Raw genomic sequence first — 26,222 nt, 5'->3', positions numbered from 1 at the left:
GCAGGATCCGCCTCTGAGCAGAAACGTGCAAGCCATCAGAGTTAACTGTGAGCGCATGAGTCATCTATTGAGGGTGATTTCTCCAGAGATATGATCCGACGTCATGTGCTTGTCACAGAGATTGTTTTTGATATTGCAAATGTTTTCAGATGGTTTTAACATCCTGTTGCACCTTCGTGCACACTACTTGGAGGATGAGGAAGGGGTTAACAAGGAAAATAGAGAGTGGTGTTGCACACATGGATAAACACCCAACAGACCAACATGCATATTCATGAAATCATTTGCATGCTTGTATCCAGGGGCAATTAGTTTTCATTTGTATCATGCACACAAATGCTGGTTAAGAAAAGGAGAGATCGGTCCATAACACAAAATGCCCTTCCTGGAATGTTGATACAGGTTTGCTGTTATGATCCTGTGGTAAATGCAGTGTATATTGTCTTGTTGAAAATGTGTGTTCGGTCCATTATGGCAGATCACATGGACGGGTTAGCCACATGTTTTAGTTTTTTTTTTATTATAAACTTAAAATTGGCCAACAAATTGGTTCATTTTCCATACTGACGCTGGGCTGGCCCAATCACATCTCTTAACAGGCTCCACCCCTCCCCCTCTGTTGCTTGTGTCAGTTGCAGTGACTCAACTTCCGACCGATTGCGGCGGGCCGGTCTGAGCAAAAATGCCAGGGCAATTCTTTAGTCCCAGTCCAGCCAGGGAGACAGCAGATGGTTCACACCTGGTGTCAAATGGGCCATGTTGGGTAATGGGTCCTCTGTAAAGCATAAGGGCTTGCAGGAATACAAATTGAGTCAATATCTGATGTGTGTATATGTTGTGTGTGTGTTGGCATCTTTGCACCGTCCACTGTTGTGCAGAGAGCCAGAACATACTGTTTTCATTAATGACTTTCTAATGATGGACAGCTTTTCCACATTATGGCGCTCAATTTCGGTGCTCAGCCACTAAAATGATTAACATTTCCAAATGCTGCAGTTTCACTTTCAATGATTAAGGGGAATCGTTTTGAAATGCCAACCTCCCCTCACATGCAATCTGATCAATCTCCATTGCAGCCTCTCTCAAGTAGTAACATTTGGTCTGAGAGCTGCCACCAGCTCTTGTAAATCCTTTGGAATACATTTGCATTTAGATGTGACTTTTTAGAATAAAGGCCAACGCTGTGATCTGATAGGCCCATCCAGCTCCATGTGGGAGGTTCCTGGCCTCCATTCTAGAACTGTTTCTGTAAAAGACAGGTCATCTGAAAGGTCTGCACAGTAGATGTATTCGTTTGAAGGATCCAATCACTGTTATTCCCATTTAACCTTGCTATGGCAATCTATATATTTGATCAATTACATTCAAGTTAAAGTGGCAAGAAAGCTTCAGCAGTGCTATCGCTGTCTTCCTTACATATCGCATGGCACCACAGTTCCTCCCAAAGCAGTAGAAATAGTATGGGAGTGTCTCTAGGTCAACAACAGCTAGAGCTATCGATGTCCCTTGCACGTTTGAAACACAGTCCACCAAGGCTACCCCCCCCCCCACACACACACACACACACACACCATTTAAAGAATGACCTCATGCATTGGGCTGGGCTGGAACGAGAATTGTAGAGGACAGTTCTGGGGTAGCACGAGTCCTGTGAACTCCATTGCTAGGTGTTACATTACATCTGAACACAGTTGTGTTGCACGATACTTGCAGGATACTTTGCTGTGACCACTGAGTGTATGTCATGTTCTTGCAGTAGGGCATTATTGCATGATGATGTGAAGAAGTTTACCAATATGGGAGTCAGGTGGCTGAGCGGTTAAGAATCGGGCTAGTAATCAGAAGGTTGCCGGTTCAACTCCTGGCCGTGCCAAAAAATGATGTTGTGTCCTTGGGTAAGGCACTTCCCCCTACTTGCCTCAGGGGAATGTCCCTGTACTTCGTGTAAGTCGCTCTGGAAGAGCGTCTGCTAAATGTAATATGTTCAACATTCCTTTCAACGTTGTCATTCCCGACAGGTTGTGACCCCGGTGTGTAAACCTGGATCATGTTGGATGACTCTCCATACAGGTGGTGAAAATGCAAGCAGCACAACAGACTGTGACACGTCAGGATAAACAGGGGTTTAGTTGGTCATTGTTGTCTCATTAAAGCTGTTAGTTCTGCTGTGTCTCTGTGTTGAAGTAACGTATCACCAGGCAAGAGAGGTGCTGACACACTGCGCTGGGTGGCTTCGGCTTCTGGCACTCAGATGGATATTCGAAGACAAGAAAGTCAGACGCAAAATCATCCTCGTGAAGACGGCTTTTTATTGTTCCCAGCATCTGTTCTAAAGAGAGATGCTTTGGGGCAGGCTGTTTGTTTGTTTGTTTGTTTGTTTGTTTAAATTCACAGCAGGTTATCTATTGGTTAGGGGGTGTTCTGACTCAAACAAGGTTTTTACATGGACCCTCCCACTGCTAATAAGAAGGAAAACAACCTAAATATTGTGCATTATGAAGACCATATTTAATCTACATTGATTGTATATTGTACGTTGGTTCACATGGGTAAAGAGAGACATATGTTGTCATTCCTAAACATAGTAAAACGTAAAACAGGTCAGGCCATGTTAGACCTTGCTATGGAGAGCTCATAAACACATGTATTAATAAACACTCTCATATTGAGTGTTCCACACAGCTGACCTGCTCCTCTTCTCACTGTGTAAATATAGCAGACCGGCGCAGCGGAGAAATGCTGTCTATGTACACCCATCAGATAGATGGAGTTACTGTCTATGTATGTCTATGTATGTATGTGTGTGATCTATCTATCTATCTGTTATCTGTTATCTTGTTATTATCTGTGACTTATGCACTTTGTAAAGCTCCCTCTTGGCGGTTGCTTTGGATAAAAGCAATAAATGTAAAATGTAAATCTATCTATCTGTTTGTCTGTCCGTCCATCCATCCATCCATTCTTCCATCCATCCATGCATCCATCTATCCATCTATCAATCTATGTTAGGTATATCTATATAAATATTAGATAGATAGGTCTCTGATCCCAGCTCATCACATCTTCTTCATTCTGACAGCATGACAAGTATTGATACCTGCGGTGGAGACAGAAGCCTTCTCAAGTATGATTGCTTTGTGGCTGCGGTTGAAAATGCTGGCAGTTAGTGGACAACCCTTTGAGGTTTTGAGGGTATGTGTGGTTTAGTCTGGCTGTTCAGGCTTTGACATACTGTATTTCTGTCTGGCACGCAGGCTGGTTTGACTGCTCTGACTGGTGTGAAGGGGCATTTCAGGCTGTTTGCTGGTTTCCTTGGCTGACTGTGGCCACACAAGGTGATGTGAGAGGGACTTGAAACACGTTTAATGAGCCATAAAAACCCGGGCGTGAGGCTCGTTCGCTGCTACAGTGCTCCTTATCACAGCATGGGTCGCCATTATCAGGCTGGGGCATGTGCGCAACCGCCAATGAAAATGGGCTCGTGGGGAAATTTGGCATTTTTCAAAACGCTCAAAACAGTATGTATGTGGGGGTTTTCAAAGGCAGACCACTTCCAGTCGCTAATCATTTCCTTCTGCTCTGGCAGCGCAAGTGGATTCCTCCGAAGACGTTAACTCGCTCAGCTCAAACGCAACACTGAAAACACAGTCAAGCTTCTGTCTCTCAGTGAGGACAATCCGTCATTTCAAATATGTACTGTTTAGACTGTCATTATTTCCTGTTTCACAAATACTGTGCATAATATCAACAAGTAAGCACTGTTAAAGTGGTCTTCTCTTGGAAGGTAAAGACATTTCTCAGATGTTCCAGTAGTTTGTTAGTATTGGCCTAACCTGGTGTTTCCATTACCCACATCCCTCTGAGATTGTTCCCTAAAACAGGGGCTACAGCCCCCCTTACGTCCAAACATCTTCCCTGCTCTCCTTGCCTCGGATTCAGATAGAGAAAACAGAACAAGGACAAGGTCAATATGTGCTGATTTTACCTTCATGTGGAAATGCGTGTTTGGTTTTCATGACCTGTGGTCCTGGTACGAACCCTAGTCTGCCTGTCACCTGTCTTTCGGTTACATCACAACCCCCTGCTCAGTCGAAACACCTGTCCTGGTGCTGGGTTGTTCGCAAACGATTCCTTCTTTTTGAAAGAATCTTTCGAGTGAACAAAATGAACTAAACCTTCCCCAAAAAGATTCTCTGCCTTCCGCCAAATACTGCTGTTGGAAGTCGTTCGCGAACGAATAGGTTTTATGAACTGAACTGGACTGGAGGAACTGGAGGAAATTGTTATTTTAGTTCCCAGGATTCATTCATTGATTCCCAGTGTTGTTGTTTTAGTTAGGATGCTGTGTTATTTCACTTGTGTGTGCTGCAGGCTATGTTGTGCATACATTACACATGCATGATCCCACCTACACTTGAAATACATTGATATGTAAGGTGGAGAAGAATCTTTGTATTTTGGGGGAGTTTCATATTTTATGTTTAACAGTTCAGATTTAAATGTCCAGTCAACTGATTTAAAAAAAAATAAGACTCACGTATTGTTTCTTAACTTGGTCTCAAATGTTTGCTTCTTCAGTTATTATTTCTAGATTATTCAAAGGCCTATTAGACCTATAGTCTGCTACATACAAGGGGAAAGTGAGACAATTAGGGAAAAGCTGTGTAAAAGCAAGACAGACATCCAGATATTTTGGGGTAGGCTACTATTTAATACTGCATCTCTGAACGTTTTGGGCCTTGGCCATGATTTTCCATTGGTCCATGTTTACACCTTTGGTCAACCCTTCTTCAACAGACCTACATTTCAGAAATGCCATGTTCCATGTTTTCTATGCCATAGAGTCTAGGTCTGTGTCAGGCTGCACAGGTTAAAAGTCTCATGTGCTGGAATACATCACAGTCAGGCACAGACTAATTACATTTAACAATGGCCAATCGTATTTCTTGAATAATGTGTAGCCTAACCCTATCATTGATCGGGCGGTGGAGTTGCCTTACATTTTCCAACATTAATTTCTAACTGCAAGAACAAACACACGACAGACCGACCACAGATCGTTTGCGAAACATAGAACAAATCACTGACACTAACCCTAACCCAAAACATTGAAATGGACTGAATCAAAAGATTTGTGTCCACGAAAGGAATCAAAATGCCCATCACTACTGTCCACATCTATCTTCCTCAACGAGACACTTCTGAATGCTGAGAGATTCTGGTTGATTGGAAGGTTATGGCTGGAAGGGGATCTCATAAACTCTCTCACTCATATTCAAATGAAGTCCAGCTTTATTTAAACTGCATTCCATGAACCCACAGATGTACTGTAACAGTGATGTGCTTGGGCAGAAAGTTTCCTGATAACACCACTGCTTTACATGAATTCACGGGTATTTATTCAACTCCGTGTCAACTATAGCCTTGATTCCCTCAAACATGCAATTAACGTCATAGCAGGGGGCTGGCGGTCTTCTGTGTGCGAATAATTGGGGTCATTGAGGAATCTAATATAAGACCCCACACAGTCCAGCAGTGAGGTCTTCATTTAGCCTCCACGCTGCCTGTGACTCACTGGGAGGTGCCAGCAACACCACACTGTGTTGTGTTGTCCTCTCTTTATACGAAACACAAGTTGACATTGATAATATGATCCCTTTCTTCAAGTAACCATGAGTTCCACAAGGATAGTTCATGAGGCAACATTGTATTGACTGGTTGTACGTTGGACTGAATGGCCGGAGTCAGTAACTAGGATTTTTGACGATGCTTCGGATGACGCTGATCTCGGAGGACACTCGTGGAACCTCTACTGCTGATACGACCGGGTATTTGTCAAACCCAGATTACTGGTTCTGGAACTGTCTTGTCCCTCTGACAGGATCGAGTGAGTATAATCCTGAGCGTCCTTCCTCTCAGCTGCGGTCTGGTCTGGAGATGACAGGAAAAGACAGGAAGAGACTGAACACACCATAGTTGTCGAGCGCAACCCGGAGCAACCTTATAAAATCCTGTATCATTTACAAACACAAACATATCTGGTGAAGTTTGCAAAGCCTGTACATCTACTATGCAAATGAATACGCGTAAATCTGCCAGACTAGTCGGTCCTCGTTGCTGCTATGGAAAATGAGTGCTTGGTTCAATCTCCAGAGAGTTCTAAGGTATGTCCTGTTCCAGGAAGAGATACCCTTCCCCCTTATTTCCTTCCTCCTCCTCCTCCTCCCTATTTTTCCTACCTCCTCTGTGGTACGGACAGAGAGAAAGGATCAATGAGGGATGGCGGATGGGAGGGATGGTTCTAGAACCTCTGAGGGATTCCTCAGATACTCTATAGCCCACCTCCACACACCTCAGTCTCCTCTGCAATGCCAATAAAACATTAGCACTCGTAACTGTCCTCATCTGTTAAAAGCATCAAGTACTCATTACTGTAACACTTGAAATATGAGCTCTGGGTGTCAACTTAACAAGGTGCCAGATAATTGATGTTTTTCTCCCCATTCCTGGCCTCCCATGGAATTCACATAAAAAGCTTTTATCTTAATGACGAATCCAAATTAATTTGATAACGCTTCAAAATGATTGACGGTTTGTTGCTTTTAGACAAAGTCTTCTCAAATATTCAATCATTTAATTTGGTCTGCAATTAAAATCACTGTACAATGAATCGAAACAATTTGGCAAGTTACCACTTGTCTTACCAAGCTTAGATTGTAAAAATACAGTTTTATTTTTGGGCAGACGTACAGTAATTAAGGGGGACTAGTACCTGAAGCAGCGTGACTAGGACTGAAGTTCGTCATACCAGCACACAGCAGGCAGCGCTGCTAACAAAATGGCCGCCAAACATGCTAGCCAAAGGGAAGAGCAGAGAGCATCTGAGGCTTTGGTGAGAGCCGCTTCATTGGCTTTGAGTTGCTGTTCTTGTTGTTGTGTTTTCTGTGGACATCGACATTGAGGGAGAGAGCCCCCGTAGCTATGTGTCAATTCAATCGTATGGCTCCATTGATTGAATTGATAAACACGGCCTTGGTAATGGAACTCAGTGCCTTGGGGCAGGTCTGCATATTCTCCCTCTGTCTTCCATCTCTCCAGGGCTGGGAGGCGTATAATGGGCCCTGTAAGGAGAGTAGGATGGAGGACAGATTTCCTCAGAGAGGGGATCTTTTCACAGCGCTGTTAGCCCACAATGGAGGAGCTGACAAGATAGCATCAGGCAATGAGAGAACACACGCACTCGGTGAACATGCCTGTGACAGACTTTCAGCAGTGATGTGCTGTCAGGTGACTGAACTGTAAGTGGCACTGAGAGAGCAGTGAAGTGGCCAGCGTCATGATCCATTATTTAATGGGCTATGAATTCACACTACATTTTCTTAGTTTTGCTCATAATCTCACAATAGAATGACCTTGATTGACCCAATACTGAGGGTAGTACCAGCCTGTCTAGACGAGACAAAGTGATGTCAGGAAAGAGGGTTGGGTTGGAAGTATTTGTCAGCCATTCTAGGGGTGGGCTGGACTGTGGCTTTGGGTTAGATGATCCCATTCAGTGGTTTGTACTGTAGTCAGTGAGGGAGGAGTCTGTGGTTCGAACGCCAACAAATGCTCCACCACAACAGCTGTCTGCTGCATTATGGGTAATGGTGTTTTTAGATGTCTGTGAACTGGAAATTGTATGATGGAATACCAGCGTGAAACTCGATATGGATTTCACTGCAGCTTATGATAAATGACTCTTCCCAGGGGTCAAAGGCCAGAGGTTTCAGCCCATAAAGGAGTTTATGGTGACTGATTCTCTTTGTTTCTGTTGGAGAACCGTGGTCCTTATGGGGATGCAGGCCGATACAAGCATCTCATCGTCTTAAATCATTAGTATGAAACAGGAGGAGAGCAGGAGGGTAGTTGTCTTTCTAAACAAACTGATTTCACAGGTTGTTCCGTTCATCAAAATGTCACCAAACTCACAGAACTGCCATTAGCTAGACAACACAGTGTTAAAGATAAATAAATAAATGGAAGATTCTTGCAATTAAATTTGTTCCATTTCAGATGAAAAATGATGTAGGGTAGATTATTTCCTCATCTTTTATGCATTATCTTTGGTTTATTGTAATTGAATAGCAAACAAACAATGCTCCGGTTCCCAAACATCATGGCAGGGTTTTTTTCAATTTCCCTAAAAGGTCACAGATAATGACTCTGAATGTGGCCGCGCAGCGCTAGCGTCCAAAACCCAATGCAAACAGACTCGTCCTATTAATCACAGCAGACAAATTGACAATTTACACAGCGCACTAGAGCTGTAATTGCTTATTAAAACACAGATAGCCCCCGTGAAACTAGATTGTTCCTGCATCTGGGGGTTGGGCATGGGGGGGGTATAGTGGGGAAGGGGGAGATCTGCTGCAGGGGATGATGGGCCAGGCAGATACAGGGCTGTGTCAGACATATCACCCCCTGCTAGTCAACATAATGGATCTGCTGCCTAATCAACACCATTGACACCGCCGCACAGTTTCCCAACCCTTTGTCCCACCTACCTACGGGGGTATAATCCTTATAGCAGTAACCCCGCCCTCCTCCCTGCCCCACTCCCTCCATCTACCATTCCAGCTCATCTCCTGGAGACTGAGGGGGTCCAGGCGCTGTTTGCAGCTCAGATAAATCTAAATAAACGGCGGCTTCCCTGGAGGAGTCCCAGCAGGGTAGGGGTTTAGAGAAACACTCTGCAGGGGATGAGAGGGAGATAAAGCAGGCTGAAAAAACGACCGGGTCTCTGGGCCACTAGGAGCAGAGGACAGATGGGCGTGGCGGGCTCTTCCTGCGTCCAGCAAGGACATTTTGTTTACTCAATACGGAAAGGCACGTCGCTTGAGGGGGCATAATCTGGCACAGACTGGACAAGGGAGGGGCGGGGGGGGGGGGTCTGGGGTACATTTTCTGAGGAAGGATTAGGTTCAGTAACATTACCCGACACAGTGGCCAGCCCCCAAGGCATTCCCAGGGATGATATCCCAGGATGAATCGAGGCAAGGAACGGGGGAGCCATTCCTTTCATGCCAAAAGCAAACATTCTCCACTCGGCAGCTTTAGGATTTAGCTGGTGGTCAGGCTTGGGGATGGCCTTTTGAATGCCTGGTTTGTGGGTGGCAGAAGCTGCCGCTTTAGCCAGCTAAGCATTATAGACGGACCGTGTTTCTGACAATCACTGTTCAGGGGGTTGTTTTCCCCATTCATTGGCCTGTGAGCTGCCTGGGCAGGAGAGGACCGCTTGCATCGGGAGGATCGAAGGGGATAGGAACGTAGAGGAGAGGGGTAAGGTAAGGGGAGACAGTGGACAGACTATGCTATCAGGGTGGGGCTGAACTGACAGGAAGTGGTCCCAGGGCTGACAGGACGTGGTCATGGGCTGAGTGGAATTGCTCATAAACTGTGTTACTCAGGGACCCCACACCCATCCACAGCTCCTGGGAGCTGAACTCTGACCTCCACAGGCCAGGACAGGAAGCAAGGGTCAGCACTGCAGGAAGTAGACTCTTCTCTCTGACAATAAAGGTCTCTGTGAGGTCATTGGAGATCCAAACTCAAAGCCAATATTATGTTGAGAGCTAGGAGCAAGAGAATCATGAATATTCATGGTTGTATTCCCTGCCTGTGAAGCAGGAACACTATGCTCTGATTCTGTTAGTAGCTGAAGAATCTACCAGTTAGGCTAACAGGAAGTTTCTTTAAATAGCAAACTGATACAATCAAACATTCTTGCCTCTTAGACAGTGATGTTTTTATATCGCCAGAACATGTTACTTTTGTAATTAGGTGTTGTCACAGCAATCCTGTTCATAGATGATGGGATGACGTGTTAATGAAACAGCGTCGTCATGCATATTGTGTCTGTTGTGTCCCAGAGGAATGCTTAACATTGAGACCAATTAGAGGCACATCCTCTATCCTCGCTCATACACATCCCATAATTCATTAGACAGAAGGTAATTACTACGGAAACACCCCCCGCCTCCTCCAGAGGACCTCAAGGTGAAACCTCCGATGGCGTGAAGAAACAAAATGACAGACGCGTTCGAGGCTAGCACGTCTCTGATGGGTTTCATCAGTTCATGAGAACAGTTCAGGGGGAAAGGGACTGCTCGGGAGAAGACAATGAAAGTGACTGACACGCATGCAAAGAGGTTTCCGGAGTCTGTTGCGTCTGCCGAGCCCGTGGGGTGACTGTCTTGCTATGAGGACGGCGGCTACAACATCAGCTGCTCATTATGCTCCCACAACCGTACAGCGTTGATGTTTGAGTCGCTGTCCTTTACCCCTTCCCCCCCCCCCCCCCCCGTCTCAGTATAATCTCATCACTGTGCACGATTACGATGACGTTGGCCAGCATTTTTGTTGGTTTCATTTCAATACCCATATGGCACACGACAAGACCCGACGTGTCTCCTCTTTCCCCCTCTCTCTCTCCGACAGCCATCTCCTCCCCTGAGAAATCAGACCCATTTGTCGTCTTAATTACTTTCGGCATCGTTTTGAAGGTCAACAGCTAAATCGGATTCGAGCAGCCGGTTCTAATAGGTTCATCAAGTCAGGAGTTAAACCCTGAACCTGACGATGGATTGGGACGGTCCCAGAGAATCCCGTCCGAGGCCTTGACAACAGAGCTCAGTTATGGGCCCAGGGTTTATCTGGTCCATGCTAATGTGCCGATGCTATCGGCGGTGCTTAAGACATAATTACAGCCAGCGCTCGGGTGATGCGTTATCACAGCCAGCTTCTTATCCGCTTCCTATCGGTTGGCACACAACATGCATTACACAGCATGCAGTAAGACTGGGACCTGAATGTGTTAATTTCCTGAGTTTAATAGAGGGGGATAATAGAGGGGGATATGACCTCTGGATGACGAAAATCGTGATCAAGCAGGGGGATGTCTGGTGGCTTGGGATGTAGACAGTCGGGGACATGGTGCACAGGTGTTCCATCACGTCAGGGTGCCATTCACCCTGAAGCACAACGTGTTCATGAAACCCAGGTGAGTGATGTCATGTCTGCTCCTGAGAGTCGCTGAGTCACTCAACAGGTGGAGCGGATCCAGAGCTCAGTGTATTCGATTAAGTATAACCACTGTAGAACACTGCACGGGCCTGACTCTGCATGGATCATATCGTCACTCAAACAGTTTCCAGTCCTGTTTCGTATTTTTCCCACATATGGTCATTGCTTAGATGCCAGACATATTCTGAGTGCTCTGTCATTTATTGGAGTACAGGTTGCATATTTCAGTAACCTGTTGTTAGCATTACATGCTGCATGTATATATTCATAACTTATTGTTAGCAGGACGTGCTACATATTTCTGTAACCTGGAAGGAGGTTGTATCAGTGGGGTCCAGACTAACTTCAAACACGTGACCAAATCATCTGGGTTGTTAGGACAGAAATGCTTCCTCCACGAACGGCTGTACCCACACACACACACAGAGAGACGTATATGGAGAGACACAGCTCTGCTTCTGAGAGGAAGATGAGGGCAGCACCACACACACTCCCTGTTTCTCAGACCAGCAGGGGTGAACCCTGGAACGAGAAGGCCCAGGTGCTTGGCAGTCTCAGTGGCGAGACTCCAGCCCCCTCTGCGGAACTCCACACCCAAACAACCATAACTTTTCCCTGCGAAAGGGAAAGAGAACCGTGCACAGCCTCGACAGTGGGAGTGAAAGTTTTGTCTGGGTCTGTGAGAGCTAGAAAATAATGTGGGACAACAGAGAAAGAAGGGCCAAAAAGGAGGCCCTGAGAAGCATTCTTTCTCATTGTTTCATTCTCTCCCCCTTCGCCTGAACAAAAAACCCCATTTGGGCCGGGGTAAAATGAGAAGTGGAAGAAGAAGAAAAAAAAAAACCCACTCACAATCACTCTCCTGCAAATGTAAAGAGGCTGTGTGGTACTCGTTGTCATGGTGACTACCATTATCCATATGTGTGTGTGTTGGAGTGGGGCTTAGCCCATCCCCCGCCCTCCTCCCTCAGTCCCCCCTCCCTGCCCCCCAACCCCCCAGGGGGCCTCCCCCTAGTGTCAGAGAGATGAGGTTCTGACATGCACGAGCAAGAGACACAGTTCCATCAGAGACTATATGTTGGGGGAGGAGGGAGGGGGGTGAGGGCGGGGCGGCAGGGGGGAGGGGTGTAAATGAGTGTTCCACGCACAGACAACAGCCATCCCAACGTCCCCCCCGGCTCGGGGCTCGGGGCCCGGGGCCAAGGGCCGGCTCCGGCAACGAAGGTGGAAGACCACGCGTTCAGTCGGGATCCTCTGAACTCGCAACGCTTCGGTGCGACGACATCCTCAAAGACTGACAAGCGTCTCACAAGAGCCTTGGGGGTGCTGATAGGGATGGACCCTCTCTCACAAAGAGAGGGTGGGATCCACCGCGGAGACGGCAGGTCCTCAGAGAGACTCCCTGTCAGGTTGATTGTCTGTGGGGACGCTCTGGGAGGAGAGAGGGCGCTGACCCCCATTGGGACGCCTGGGTTTAATGGCAACGCCCCCCCCCCCCCTGCTGTGGAGGGGGCCAGCGTGGAGGTCAGGAGGGGTTAATCTGGACAGGGCAGTCACACGTTGGTCCTGTCTCCCTGACTTTCTCTCTCTCTCCGTTTCTCTTTCTTTACCTGTCGCTCTTTCTCACTATCAGTCTCTTTGTCCATTTCTCTGACTCTCATTATTTTTCACTCTCTCCCCGTCTCGATCGCCCTCTCTCTCCCTCCCTCTCTCCCACTCTCTCTCCTCTGATAATGACCAATCCTTCTCTGACCCTTGACCCCTCAAGCACACAAGCAGAAGGAGACCAGCTTTTCAATTATCTCCACTGGTCCCACTGACCATGCAGCCTGAAGGTTCATAACAAATGACATGGGCAAATATGATGGTTATTTAATAGGATTGGACCACAGGTTGAAAGGTCAGAAGTGAAGGTGCAATGTTACTGTGAAAAATACCTATTTGCAGCAGCTTGTTTGTTAGCCTCCACTGACAAAAGCTTTTTTGGTTCTTATCTTTTTTTCCACTAAGTCTAGCCACTAAAAGAATGCATTTCTTTTGCAAATCGTATTAGATTTCTTCCTGAGATTTGGAGGTTTCATCAGTCACTAAAATGCTACAATGGAAATGGCTTCCAAGCCTATAGTCACTCTAGGCTTTGTCTAAACAACGCCACCAGGAGTGAGAGGGTGTGGTGACTGGCTCTGATTTCTCTCCCAGTCTCTCAACAGGAAATCTCACCACCGCTGAGTCACCTTAGGGGTTTGTATCTCACATCGATGCTGGCCGCTCTGACACACTGCCCGGGCTCTCGGCAAACACATAGTCTTTGTCTTTAGAGTCCAATATCCTTCCCCGTATGGATAAATCATGCTTGCTTGGTCAATCTCAAACATCTATATCTCCATTCATTACCAGTCACCTCTGTACTGGGCCCTGGGGTGGTATTCATACTAGCTCCACAGCTGCACAGCTGATGACCTCAATCAGCTCTGCAGAGACATGTAGACGAGCTTACACAGTTATCTGACATGACTCCACACCGCTCCTTCCAGCTTTGACGGCCACTGGACAAATGGCGAGAGATGACCCACCCTTCCCTGCATCCCTCTCGTCCTCTCCTCCATCCCCCCCCTCCCTCTTTCCATCCCTCTCTCCCTCCCTCCTTTGCTTCTCCATTATTTTGCTCTCCTCGCTTTCTTCCCTACGTCTCCTCCCTCTCCCCTCCCTCCCTCCCCTCTCCTCCCTCTCTCCTCCCTCCCTCCCACCCTCCCTCCCTGCCTCCATCCCTACTTCCCTCCCTCCCAGCATGGGGGTCGGGAGCAAACTCATCAGAGATCATTATGAAATGCTGAAAACATCCTCTGTTTAACTTTGCTCAAGCACTGTTTACAAAATTTATAAAATGCAGAAACTCTCAATAATCGGGTGTGATCTCGGAGCTCATATCCTGCTGAGGAGATGCTAGTGCTGGGGTGTAGTAATATGATGAGAATGACAACATTTGGCTCGGGGGGAATCTCTCTTATCTCCAGTCTCAATTCAGTTTGCATATATTTATTGTAAACACTGACTCCATCTGTCTTCATCTTCTTATGATGGTTTGATCTCAGTAAAAGGATGGAGAAGAAACGTCTAATACGTTTTCCTGTGTATTTGTGTGGGCTTATATACCAAATGGTGCAATGCATAGCTCATTAGACTGGGCTGGTGACTAATGAACAGGAGAGAAGGCAAAAAGCAATGTTCCTCTGTTCGGTAAAATGTCTTGAATACTGTCTTGTCATAACATCTGGAGGTAGAGTCAAAGGAGTAACTGCATGCCTGCTAGAGACCTGGAGGTCAGTCATCTCCTCTGGTTTCCAAGTCATCTTGAAGCAAAGAAAGACACTTTTTTTTAAAGGTTTGCTATGTAAAGTTGTGCCAGGACACAAGAGCATACCCATGCACCATACATGTGACCACGTCTATCCACAGATGTAGTCTGTGTTGTACCAGAGGAAGGTCCTTTGAAGAAGAAAACACAGTTCAGCAAGTCTGAGAGGAGTACAATTCCTCAGTTTACTCTCTGAGCTGTTAGTTACCGTAAGTCTAAAGGAGTTATAAACATGCCTTAGGACCCTGCGGTAACAAAAAATGGTGCTCCGGTGACTGGGATGGGAAAATCGGATTTGTAAAATTGAAATAGCGCTGAATTAATAAATAATGACGACTGACTCACAGAAGTGTTGGATGTGACAATGATTGAACTGCAATGCATGGATGTGTCGACCATTAGTGAGTAACCGTTTGCAGTCGCCGTTTTCAGCATGACAGTGCTGTTATGGGAGGAAATGGTCCGTGACAAAATACATCATGGCCAACAACTGCGATTTCAGCGCATAATAGGCTACATCAAGAGCAGTTGGACGGCGCGGTGCATTCCTCGATCAGCGGGGCATGAATTCCTCAATTTCTCGAATCTGTTGAGCAGGCGAATCCAGTGTTGTCTAAATCATAGTGATTCACAAGGCGCTCAGTTCCTGAAGCTCAGTCGCATAAAACATTTCGTCAGATGCTAACAACCGCTACATTTAATGGGTGGAAATCGTCAGAGGAGGCCAGGATGCATGCATACGAGATAGTCAACGCGCTTTAGTAAAATATCTTAGATAACGTCCGTTTACAGAAAAGGCTTGTATTGCTTTGGGACCAAAGAAAAAGACAGATATAATGCTTGACCCAACAAGCATCTTATTTCATTACCCAATATACTTCTGCATGACAGGATTCTGGCTACAGTAGGTCAGTCGGATATGCCCGCTTCGGAACATGGATATAAAAACTGCATGACAAGAGAACTTGACTTAATGAAGTTCTCAAGTAGTATTTATGCATGAGGCATGCAAGATCCCAAGTGATGCAATTATCTGTCTCTCCTCAACGGGTAAGTAACAGCTAGCCTGACGTAGTCATAGTCAATTCTAGTAAGAATATGAATCTGATACCGCTCCGTTAGGCTGTGAGTAAGGGGCGTGTTTCAACCGAACCCGGAAAAAAATGCCTCTTCGCTCAGTTGAATAGACTACAACCAATCAGAGCAAAGTAGTACGTTGTTTGTCTAACAACCTAAGCGCTCCTTGGTGACGTGGTAGATTGTTACTGTTAATCATCTGTCCATCATCGTATAAAGCCCGCCCTGACACTTTGATTGGTCCGAACAGCTCTTATTCGGACAGTTTTTTCCCCAAGCAAGAGACCCCAGACCCAACTTCCCGACCAAATTGTTTTGTGGGCGGGGCTCCTCCATTTGAATGGTTCGGCCGGCACCCAGGCTAAGTAACAACAATAAAGACAAAGCAATTTTACAACACAACTTTATTGGCAAGGAAAGAAAAATATATAACTTCAATAAATACTGTGGAAACACCAATCATACAGACGTACAAATGGACAAACATTCAAAAAGATAGATGTTCTACAGCTAACACCGTGGCAACTTTAATTTAACATTTAACACCTCAGGGATCCATCCGAGAGCAGACTGCCAAATGTGTCCAGTCCTGGAAATGTTTGGTTAAACTAACCATCGACTGAGATATTAACGGTACGATATGTAACGATACGTCATGAGTGGGAGGAGACTGACCAGGACATGCTTCATGAAGTAATGAGGATGCCAGCTACAGAGTCTGTAAGCTCGTTAGATACCCAACTCCACCCCCTGATGATTCTTCACCATAAGTGAAACCCTCCAGACCAAGATGTGTACTTGCTGCTAATTTAATCCAGAAAGAATCCTGATATTCCCTTATGAACCCTTCATCCCATACAAGCTTGTCTTTCAACTGTAAAACATTGTAAACTGAACCATGGGCCCTTCCAGACGGCAGGACATGTCAGAGCAGGGCGAGGCTGTACAGAACATGCATCCCAGACCCCACAGAGGCCCATGCACAGGAAGAAACTAGCCTTATTTCAGTGGCTTTGAATTGTTGTGGGAGAGCTGCAGTGGCTTGTTCTGGAGCGTCCAATGGCAAGGCTAGAAGGTGGCTAGAGGGTTGGTGGAGGGAAGGGGGGTATAGGGCTTGTAATTGCTGTGGTTCAGAGGCATGTGTGTGTGTGTGTGTGGGGGGGGGGGATTAAGCATGTAGAGGTGGTCTGCTTCACCCTCCTCTTCCTATCTGTGGTCAGAGGCACTGCTGTCTGGGCTGCACGCCAGATATTGGAGGGTGGGGGGGGGGGGGCACACAAGCAAAGCACACACTAGAAAACAGGCTGTGCTACCGCAAGCGACCTCTGCCATGTTCAGATTCTTTGGTTGTAAATTAAAAATAAGCAGCAAATGAAAGATGAAAATAAAGAGGGTCCAGAAGACTAAGAGGTTTGAACAGTGCTAGAACGTTCCGCAGACAGAGCAAAACACACACAAAAAAGGGCTTTCAGATACCATTTTTAACAGTGTGCAACAGCATCGACCAAAACACACATTATCTCCATTTGAATGTTTCAAGGCAGTAACAAAAGAGAGGTGAAGGGGTGGGGCTTGCCTGTGCAACCACAGTGAGAGTGTCATTAAAACGTCTTGCCAGACCCTGCGGCCAGTGCAAGAGATCCATAGGCCGATAATGATGTCGATGAACAGCAGCAGCAACCTTTCGCTTTCTAGAACAATTTTCTCACTGGTGATTCCTCCAACTTTTTTTCCCCTTCAAGGACAAAAACTTAACCTGACACCGCTTATAATAACTTCCTGTCCAGATCCTCGACCTGGGCCATAATGGTTATGATGTCACTTCGGGGGGAGCAGAAGAGGTCTGATAAAAGTCTGCACGTCTTCCTGTGTGGCCCCTAGTTTGCTTTGTTGACAAGTTTAGGCTTCAGAAATTCCCCAAACATTTTCTTCTCCAGAAGACATTGGCAATCTCCAGACATTTCCTTCATCGTCTACAGCCAACAGTCCATGATTCCTGCAGGACGGTAGAACAGGCCTTCATATTGTTCGTGGTCCAGGACCAAACAGAGATAAGCAGATGGTTTAAAGTGCAGAGCAGTGTGGCACCCCCCTCTCAATGCTTGGCACGTGTGTAGAAGGAGAGGAAGCTCGTGCTCCGTGTCACTTCCTCCTCATCCCCCGATCCCATTCGTCCACAACAGCGACAGTCTCCCATGTCCTGGCCAATCACATGATGGCACAGCTCTTGGCCTTGTCTTTGCGTATGTCCGAGGCCACTGCCGCCAGCTCAGGCCTGTTGGGCATGTGCGAGATCCTCTTGGTGGCCCTGGAGGACTTGCTGCGCTTGACGTTCTTGCTGTTCTTGTTGACGCAGGCCAGCGTGGCCACGTGGAAGATGTCTCTGACGCTGTTCTCAGACTGCAGGGAGGAACACTCGATGTAGGGGGCGCTCAGCTGCTTGGCCATGTTGGAGCCCTGAGAGAGGAGCAGGTACACACACACACACACACACACACACAGGGGTTAGAAGAGACTACACTAAAAAAGGAACAAAGTCAGTTCATGAAAGGGAAAACTGTTTGGATTAGTAGCAATCCTTTTAGCACGTTCCATGTTTATTACAGGCCAGAACGGACACGATCCTAAACACCCACCTGATCATATGACACAGGCGTCTGTCTGTGATTGGACAGCTCCACCAGAGTGGTGAGGTCGGTGCGGAGGTCCGACTTGCAGCCCACCAGCAGCATCTTGGTGTTGGGGCAGAACTCCAGGATCTCACCCCTCCACTGGAGGACAGAAACATTTTTAAAACCAGGAAAAGCACATTCAGGGGTTTATTCTGGAGCAGTGGTCTTCAGTCTTGGTCTCAGGGCCCACAGTCCTGTTATGTTTTAGATTTTTCCATGGTTCAAATTAATTGTTGTTAGAGAGTTCTCCAGAACCCTGATACCCATTCATTTCAAATCAGGTGAGTTGGAGCAGGGAAACATCTAGAACATACAGGACAATGGGTCCTGAGGAACAAGGTAGAAGACTACTGTTCTAAAAGACAACACATGAGGCTGCATGGCAAGATGACCGGCATCCTGCTAGGAACCCCCCAAAAACAATGAGCCACTCTGTTGAGTGGGAGCTCTTCACAACGACAGCAGTACAGGAAAACATCCTTAACTACTGTATTTGCTCAGGGATTACACTGGGCCATGAACTGCAAGCCTTCCTCCAAGAAGGGCATTATTCAATGTTGCCAGTCTCTGTACAGTACTTAGTCTGATCCTTGCTGTCCGTGTGTGTGTGTGTGTGTGTGTGTGTGTGTGTGTGTGGACCAGACATGGGGCCCTAAGGAGGGGAGGTTTGTGTGTGCATGTGCGTGTGTGAGTGAGGAGAGAGACACAGGCTGATTTGTTTTCTACAGGGTATTGCTCCTTCTTTCTCTTTCACTCTCCCTCCTCACTTGACCACACTGCTCCCAGCTGGTCCTGTACTCAATGACAACACAGGTCAAAGGTCGCCCTGCCTGGGTCACCACGTGAGAACCGTCCTGCTCAGCCTCACGTGAGCCCCCCCCCCCGTGGTACGACCCTGTCCGCGCTGGTACGGCCCTAATTCCGTTTTTTCCTGCCAGAGGAAGCTTTTCAGAAACCACTTGACCCAGTAACACAGAGAGGGGGTTTCTAGCGAGGGTCAGGAGACTGTGTGAACATACTTCCTGCTACACCTCCAGAGGGGGGAGGGGAACACGGGTGATGCAGCTTCCTGGACGTAAACGCTCCCATCTCTCTCCGTCACTCACCTTCTTCAGCACGCTGTCCAGGGTCTCTGGCCGGCTGATGTCAAAACAGATGAGGACAGCGTCAGAGTCCGGGTAGGAGAGGGGTCGCACGTTGTCGTAGTATGGAGAACCTGCCGGCACATGCACACAGGTCAGGAACAGGACTTCAGTTAAACCATAACCAAAACATTTCATTTCCTCTTTTCTGCCATGCATATCTCACGACGTCAATGACTCCAGGTTGCAGTTCTAGAAAACTCTTATAACGGTTCCTTCAGACCTGACAGAACACGCATCCAACAATAATATGTCAAACATGTAAACTGTTGTTCATTTATGCTTCCAACTGCCTGAGGGACTGTTCTCTGGCCCATAAACATCCATACAGAGAAATAAGACAAGGAGACATTTCATTGAGGGAGTTAGAGGTTAACCCACTACACTTCCCTTATAAAATTCTAGATAAATCTAGGCATGGGAATATATCTACCAGATTTACTGGCTGCGAACTATTACATTTGCATAGCCAGACATATGACCCATCTGCATTTCTCTGAATCTTTATGAAATCTTGTACACAATAACAACGCTTTTGTTTTCTCAAATAAATGGGCACAGTTCATTATAAAGACAAGCCAGGCTGAAATTTTGAAAAGGTAAATCATTGAAGTCAACAGCACCGAGTCTGCAAGACGTCCAACAACGGAATATCTGGTTGCCATGGAGAACATCGTGCCACTGCCAAGAATCCTGGGAATTTTGTTTTCATCCATATTGCTGGGACATCCTTTGAGACCAGCAAACTGGAGGTGATAAAGACCCGAATCCCCCCCGCGCCCAACCCCCCACATTGTCGTCACCCCAACAGCTGACAGAACACATACAGACCCCTGGGAGGAGAGTGAGAGAAGCCGGAGTATTCAATCATTACTGTCAGAGAAGAGGAGGAGAAGGTGGGGGGAGGGGGGAGGGGGACAGGAGAGGGGCTTTTGTTCCTGATGTTACGCTGACAGTTACGGTATTTGATGATGACAAGTCATGGGGCTTGTTTCTAGGAAACGGGGTGGGAGGGGGTATGGAGTTCTATCAAACAGGAATGCAGATGAATGTATTCAGCAAGACTGACTAAGAGTTGTCTTCCCTTATTGTAAGCATGTTTTGGAACAACATGGCTTTCCGTCGAAGGAAAAACGAGGTGGTTAGATTCACTAAATGATATTAACATTTCACATCCGCATGAATTTGCCACAAAACCACGCATGGCCCCAATGCAACATCCAGTCTGCACTTAAATCGTAGTCTCAACCTGGACAGCCTCGTAAAAAATGTAGAGGGGAACACATTTGTGGAAAATGTGTCAAACCACAACCTAGAGTTTCCATGACCAGATCCACACAGACATTTGTTCATATCTGGGATTCCCATCATTGTTCTGGCTCACTGTCCCGTCTGTAGGCAGTTCCAGAGAGGACAATGTTTGTTCTTGTAAACGGTTAACTAGCCTGTAAATATCCCCCGCCTGTCTGGCTGGAGAACCCCTTAACCTCTGGGATGCCTGCTAGCTCGCCCTCATCTGACCTATACCCTTTTGCCCCAAAGAACCCAAGGACTGGTTTTGTCGTAGCAAATTGATGAGAGTCTGTGCTTCTTACCAAATTCACCTAGACTTAAAAAAAGCTTGACGTGGCTTTGTGACGGCCAGTCTGTTGAGAGCTAGATGAGGCAACACATTGTGGCACAGGGTCCAGCCGGTCAGACTAAACAGGGGGACGATGGCCATGCTGACTGGCAGATCATTAACTTGATTTTCCCATCAGCCCTGAGGCAACTCCTGCCCACCACCACCACCACCACCACCACCCCCTGAGCCACACACCTCAGCCCATCCCTGCCTCACACCCCAGCTGTCGGACTGAACGGTCTTTGTGAGGTTCAAAGGAAAGAGCTCCCAGCCGACTGAAGAACATTCCTGTGTGTATTTGCATTCACATTAACCACAGAGAAACAGCCACAATAATCTGGGAAACGACAGTTTCCACTACCATCCTAGGAAAAGGGGGGTGTCTAAACCACAACCCTTTCCAAACAAAAGACCAAGTCCAGACGTTTCACCAGACAGAGAAGCGAGGAAATTACTTGTCTGCTCCAGTGGCATCCATTTGTAAACAGGGAGGATCGGCGCGTTGATGACCTTTCCACCCTCAGACCAGCAAAGTAAGACCCGACATTAATCTCCTCTGATGATGGAGGACATGTTTTACCGTGTGTCTATAGGAGAGGTCCCTGGGGACTCCTGTCTCTGGGGGGGAAATTGTCCCTGACCACTGACAGGGGCACCACATTCTGTGGGAGACCTTCCATTACTTCCATATGGAGCCTGACACAAATGGTGAGCAGTCTCTCAGAGGGAAGCGCCATCATCACAATCTTCCTGTCTGAGGAAAGGGTTGAAAAGCTGCTTCATCATAATATCTTCTAGGCTGCTCCACCTGTTCATGACACACGAGTTCCATTGCAAGCGATGCTTAAGGCGTGAACGTGAGAAACAAATGTTGCCAACAGCTACTTTTTCTACAGATAAAACAGGATGAAGAAGAAAAAAAACGCTTTGTAAAAATTATACATTTGGTTGTAAATACTGATAAGTACAGCCGTGAGTCGATCAAATATTTGTCATAGAAAAAAAGGGCAAAACTTTAAATTTCGTGGAAAAATATAAACATGCTGAGCACGACAAAACATGCTTCCAAAACTCAGGATTACCAACAATGGGATCTTTGTGAGGAGAGAAAAAAAAAGCCTTTTGTGAGTGGCATGCCAGACATGCAACTCAGTTTCCACCAATCCAGATCCCCCAGCCGAAAAGGAGATCCAGTTCAACAGTGACAGAGGGTTAGAATTAGATCCCCCAGACACAGCCATAGAGGAGAGGACCAACCCAAATCCCCCAGCTACAGGACTTTAGCCAGCTTTCTTGTTGTCTGAAGTAGTGAAGGGACAACCTCAAAAGACCCTCTGAGAAAACATGTTGTGATATTCACTGAGAATCAGCAGCCGGCAGAGTTTCCAGCCATGCGTTTTAGAGTTGGCACGCTACCAACACAACGTGCTACCTACAGTTCAGAGCACCGGCCTAGAGCCTGCCTCTAAGCCCCTCTGCCCTCTACTGGGCATGTGACCCATCTCAGACGGAATTTACAGTACAGGAGACAAAGCACAGGGACAGCTGTCAGCAAGGAGTTAAAGATTGACCTCTGACCTCTAGATTGTAATGAGCATTGCAAGGAAAGCTTGGACTTATTACCTGCTCTGAAAAGCTGAAGAAAACAAAAGATGTCCTCCTCCCTCACCTGATAAGCCCGTTACCCTCTAGTCCTCCAACCCACCGCCTGGATTCTCCCACCTCAGAATGCTGAGAAGGGGGGGGGGGGGGCCACAAAGAGCAAACATGACCCAATTCAACATGCACAGGTCGCTGTGGCATTGAACAAGCAGGCCTGGTGCCTGGCACCCCACTCCGTCTTCTCTACAAATGGGTGGCATGAATTCACTTGCCTGTCATTTTCTCCCATTCTAAACAGTCAGCAAAGTAGCTTGAATGGATGCCGTCAAGCCCCCTCTATTGCCATCAAGCCACTTGCTCCAAAGTCAAAGTGGATTTTGGTCTCAGATCCCCTACTGCTACCGTGGCCAAGAATAGCGGACAACTCGACGTCCCCTCGTGTTGGTTTCCGGCCAGACCCTCGGGAGAGTGAAGGCCAGCTGTGGAGGAGCCAGGGGAGGTCAGCTCTCACAAGCTCTGTTGTAAAATCAGATTCTGACCCGGCCATACCACCTCTATCGACTGGAGGTCACAGAGGTAGCCCAGAGAGGCCACTCACCTCTCCACATGCCCACACTCTACAGCTCTGAGACAGGCAGCAGGGGGTGGGTCAACCTCAAAGCAGGTTGTGAGTAATGTGGCAGGGGTCAGAAATTGCATTCACTTTTTAACGTCTCCTTCAGTAGGCTATACTTTCCATTAATGCTATGTTTGGTGCCAAACACGCACCTGCTCAGAGGCGTAAAAAGCGGGTATGTGGACACTGCACACATGAAGACATAAATCCGTGACATATAGCATCCCATCATCGCATTCCTGCAAGGCATGCTCATAACATTCTCGTTCTGGGTGCTTTCTTCTAGGGTTGTGTGGGCAGAGTGAATGACCGCTCAAATGACAATTTCACGGCAATTCCGCAAACTCGTCATTTCCCCACAAACTTTCGAATGTAGTGGACTCATTTTTAAACCAATGTTTCACTCCCAACTGAGTGCGATTCATGCACTATTCAGATGTAATATTATAAATACGATGCTTATGTAGAATACAAAAAAACTCACCTGATGTATCCCAAAGACTGAGTTCTATTCTTTTAGTGTCGATTTCAAAACTGGCCGTGTAGTTTTCAAACACCGTGGGAACATAGGTCTATGAAAAAGGGCAGAATAAAATTAGGCTAGTTCTCTTCAAATCATAAACAACAAACAAATCCATACGCCACATCAGTTTATCCGAATATTTTGTTGGCTATATATTTTCTTAATGATGACATTGCAAATAAGAACTGGTCGTGCTTTTCAATTATTTTAACCTATTGTTTTTCATTGATAGGATATGCCTCTGTCACTGCGAAAAGTTCCAACTTAACGGTGAGGTATAGGTCACAACATGTTCTCCACGTACCTCTGGAAAGCTATCTTTCGCGAAGACATGAAGTAAAGCTGTCTTTCCGCACTGGCTGTCCCCGACAACCACTATTTTACACTTCACGCTCTGGTTGGGATCCATCCTGATTCAGGAAAAAGCTTGTATGCCGAATCTCGTCTCCTTCATTGACTTTTCAATGTCCGTAGTTAACTGATTTTACAAGCTCCGCACAATATTCATTCCAATAGCCGAAGCTCCATTGATTGTCTTACTTTAACACACGTGAACACCCCCTGCAAGCAAAATCCCCGTAGATAATAGACAAAGATGCGCACGACGGACTATATACGAAGCTATGAACCAATCGCCTTCTTCACTCATTTCATGTCCGCCCCTTTCCCTCGTGGAGGTGATAAACATTGTCACGAGGACAGCGCCCCCTACGTGTGTCCGTTGTCACCAGACATAGACAGTCCGTGGATTTGAGAAGACCGGGGAGCAGAATGGGGAGAAGCGAGTGTTGATAATGGATGGTTCAGTTTCATATGATCCTAACTTCAGGCCTAATCCACTAGGGCGGCTATCGGAATGCATTGGGTCTCTTAACCTGTTCAGTCATTTTCAGCCTGTGAAATGCTGTGCTGGCTGTTGGGCTAATTAGTGACTGATGTAACCTGAGACAGGTGTGAGAACAGAAGCGCCTAATTGGTGTGCCCTCTGCAGTCTTCGGTGAGATACAAATACTTGAACCTGTTCACCTTTTCAGCAATTCAGTGACTTTGCAAGAAATACGTTTACTTATTTAACTTAATAAAAGGCTACGTGTGGACCTGATGTGTAGAGTCTGTTTTTGTGGAGACAAAGCATATTATAAGCTACTGGCCTTTATCTGTTCAATTTGTCAAATGGTTCTCTTCTGAGGCCAGGGGATTAATTCAATTATCTGTGGAATTAAAGGATAAAGAATACCTAAATGGTTTAAGATTACGAACAGGAGGAGAAAGGCAGATTAAGTCTGTCTGTTCGTCAGTTGACGGTGTTTGATTAGAATAGTGAACGCTGTCAGGTAACGAGAATTAGGCTTTCACCATTATTCTTCTGTACCAGCACCAGACTTAACCTGCAAATGTCTGTGCGACTGTGTACACCAGACGTGCGCGTGTTGCAGTGACGAATATGAGGGATGACTGGAAGCATTTAACATCTGCTGCCTCTCGCGCCGAGAGGAGCAGGTCAGTGACAACTGGGCGCCGTGGCGTGGCAGAAACTCACTCGCCGCCACTTACTCAGCCCTGATGAGTCGCCCCGGTTTGCCCCCGGCTGCTCCTAGTAAATGCATAATGAGGTTTCAGACGAGGGAGAAGATTCCTGATTCGCGTGGAGGGAAGCACTTCATTTGCAGCCTCGCCCCAGGGCCTTGCGTTTAGTGCCTCCCTCCCCTCTCCGATAATGGTGCTGACTGCTGCTAATGACGTTCACCCTGCCGCAGCTCACAACTGTCACTTTTCGAATATGCAAATTCTTGTATACATGGGATGCGGAAAATAGGCTGCAGCATGTGTCTGTCTGAATGCTGAGGAGAACATTTATTTTGTGGAACATTGAAAACACTTTTAGACTGTTGTCCTACACGCCATTGATTTCCATTCCAGAGAAGAAGTGTAACTCTAATTACTGGGTCATTCCAGAATAGACCAGATAAGCAGGAGCACTCTGCGCCCTCTCCCATGGGGACCCCCTCCAGTCCAGATAGATGCATAATTGGTGGTGACGGTGTGCAGTAGTGACCTCCCGGTTAGTGATGTTCCTCCTACTAAGTGTGGCAGACTGTCCTCCCTTTGTCCCCAAAAAGGCTATTGTTAATGTTTTTTTTTCTTTTTTTCACATTTGCTAATTCTTCAAAGGTTTTGTCGGTGAACAGAGCAAGGTTTGGACTGGGACTGAAAAACGGCCTGGGACTTGGAAACGCAGACCGGCCCACGGCCGTGTATTATTATTTATTTATTTTGCATCATGCCGCGGCCGTTTGACCGGCCGTTCGTGAAATCTCCCGACTCTCCCGACGGCCAGTCCGACCTTGGCGGGAAGTAAGTCTGAGCTGTCCAAGATGCTGTCCGCTGTAAAGAAGAATCCAAGGGTTCTCCAGATTAACCTCCAGTCACAGTAACTAACATCTGCTTCATGCGGTGGTGTTAAACTGCATCAACCATCTTCCCTGTTATTTCCACACCCGTGCACATTCTCATTTACACTCCCATGTGGTTGCAGCCGCTTAATGG

General features: G+C 46.8%; 1 protein-coding gene and 1 long non-coding RNA gene across 2 annotated transcripts; one reads left to right on the top strand and one right to left on the bottom strand.

Annotated features, from left to right (window-relative positions):
• Positions 1 to 628: 628 nt before the first annotated feature.
• LOC146234878 (uncharacterized) lies at positions 629 to 4,532 on the top strand. Its single transcript, XR_014741536.1, has 4 exons — positions 629 to 1,895; positions 2,019 to 2,914; positions 3,080 to 3,124; positions 3,255 to 4,532. It is a non-coding gene; the product is annotated as an uncharacterized LOC146234878 (long non-coding RNA).
• Positions 4,533 to 15,882: 11,350 nt separating this feature from the next.
• On the bottom strand, positions 15,883 to 24,273 carry LOC146234877 (rho-related GTP-binding protein RhoE). Its single transcript, XM_084688780.1, has 5 exons — positions 23,980 to 24,273; positions 23,637 to 23,724; positions 19,275 to 19,384; positions 18,133 to 18,267; positions 15,883 to 17,953 (listed from the first exon to the last, which is right to left on the bottom strand). Exons 1-5 carry the CDS (start codon positions 24,082 to 24,084, stop codon positions 17,705 to 17,707), a joined length of 687 nt encoding a protein of 228 aa, XP_084544906.1. The 5' UTR covers positions 24,085 to 24,273; the 3' UTR covers positions 15,883 to 17,704.
• Between the last annotated feature and the right edge of the window lie 1,949 nt (positions 24,274 to 26,222).

The sequence above is a fragment of the Hypomesus nipponensis genome, chromosome 23 (genome assembly GCF_054491055.1).
Source record: "Hypomesus nipponensis isolate SF chromosome 23, ASM5449105v1, whole genome shotgun sequence".
Classification (NCBI taxonomy): domain Eukaryota; kingdom Metazoa; phylum Chordata; class Actinopteri; order Osmeriformes; family Osmeridae; genus Hypomesus; species Hypomesus nipponensis.
Note: the sequence above shows the minus strand (reverse complement) of the source record. Positions and strands in the feature narration are given on the sequence as shown.

Bases quoted from the DNA above. Each gene is read 5' to 3' on its own strand.
- LOC146234877 (XM_084688780.1), bottom strand. From the start codon at position 24,084: ATGGATCCCAACCAGAGCGTGAAGTGTAAAATAGTGGTTGTCGGGGAC. The intron at 23,725-23,979 runs GTACGTGGAGAA...CCTTTTTCATAG, and splicing joins CGAAAGATAGCTTTCCAGAG to ACCTATGTTCCCACGGTGTT. The intron at 19,385-23,636 runs GTGAGTTTTTTT...ATGTGCCGGCAG, and splicing joins CAGTCTTTGGGATACATCAG to GTTCTCCATACTACGACAAC.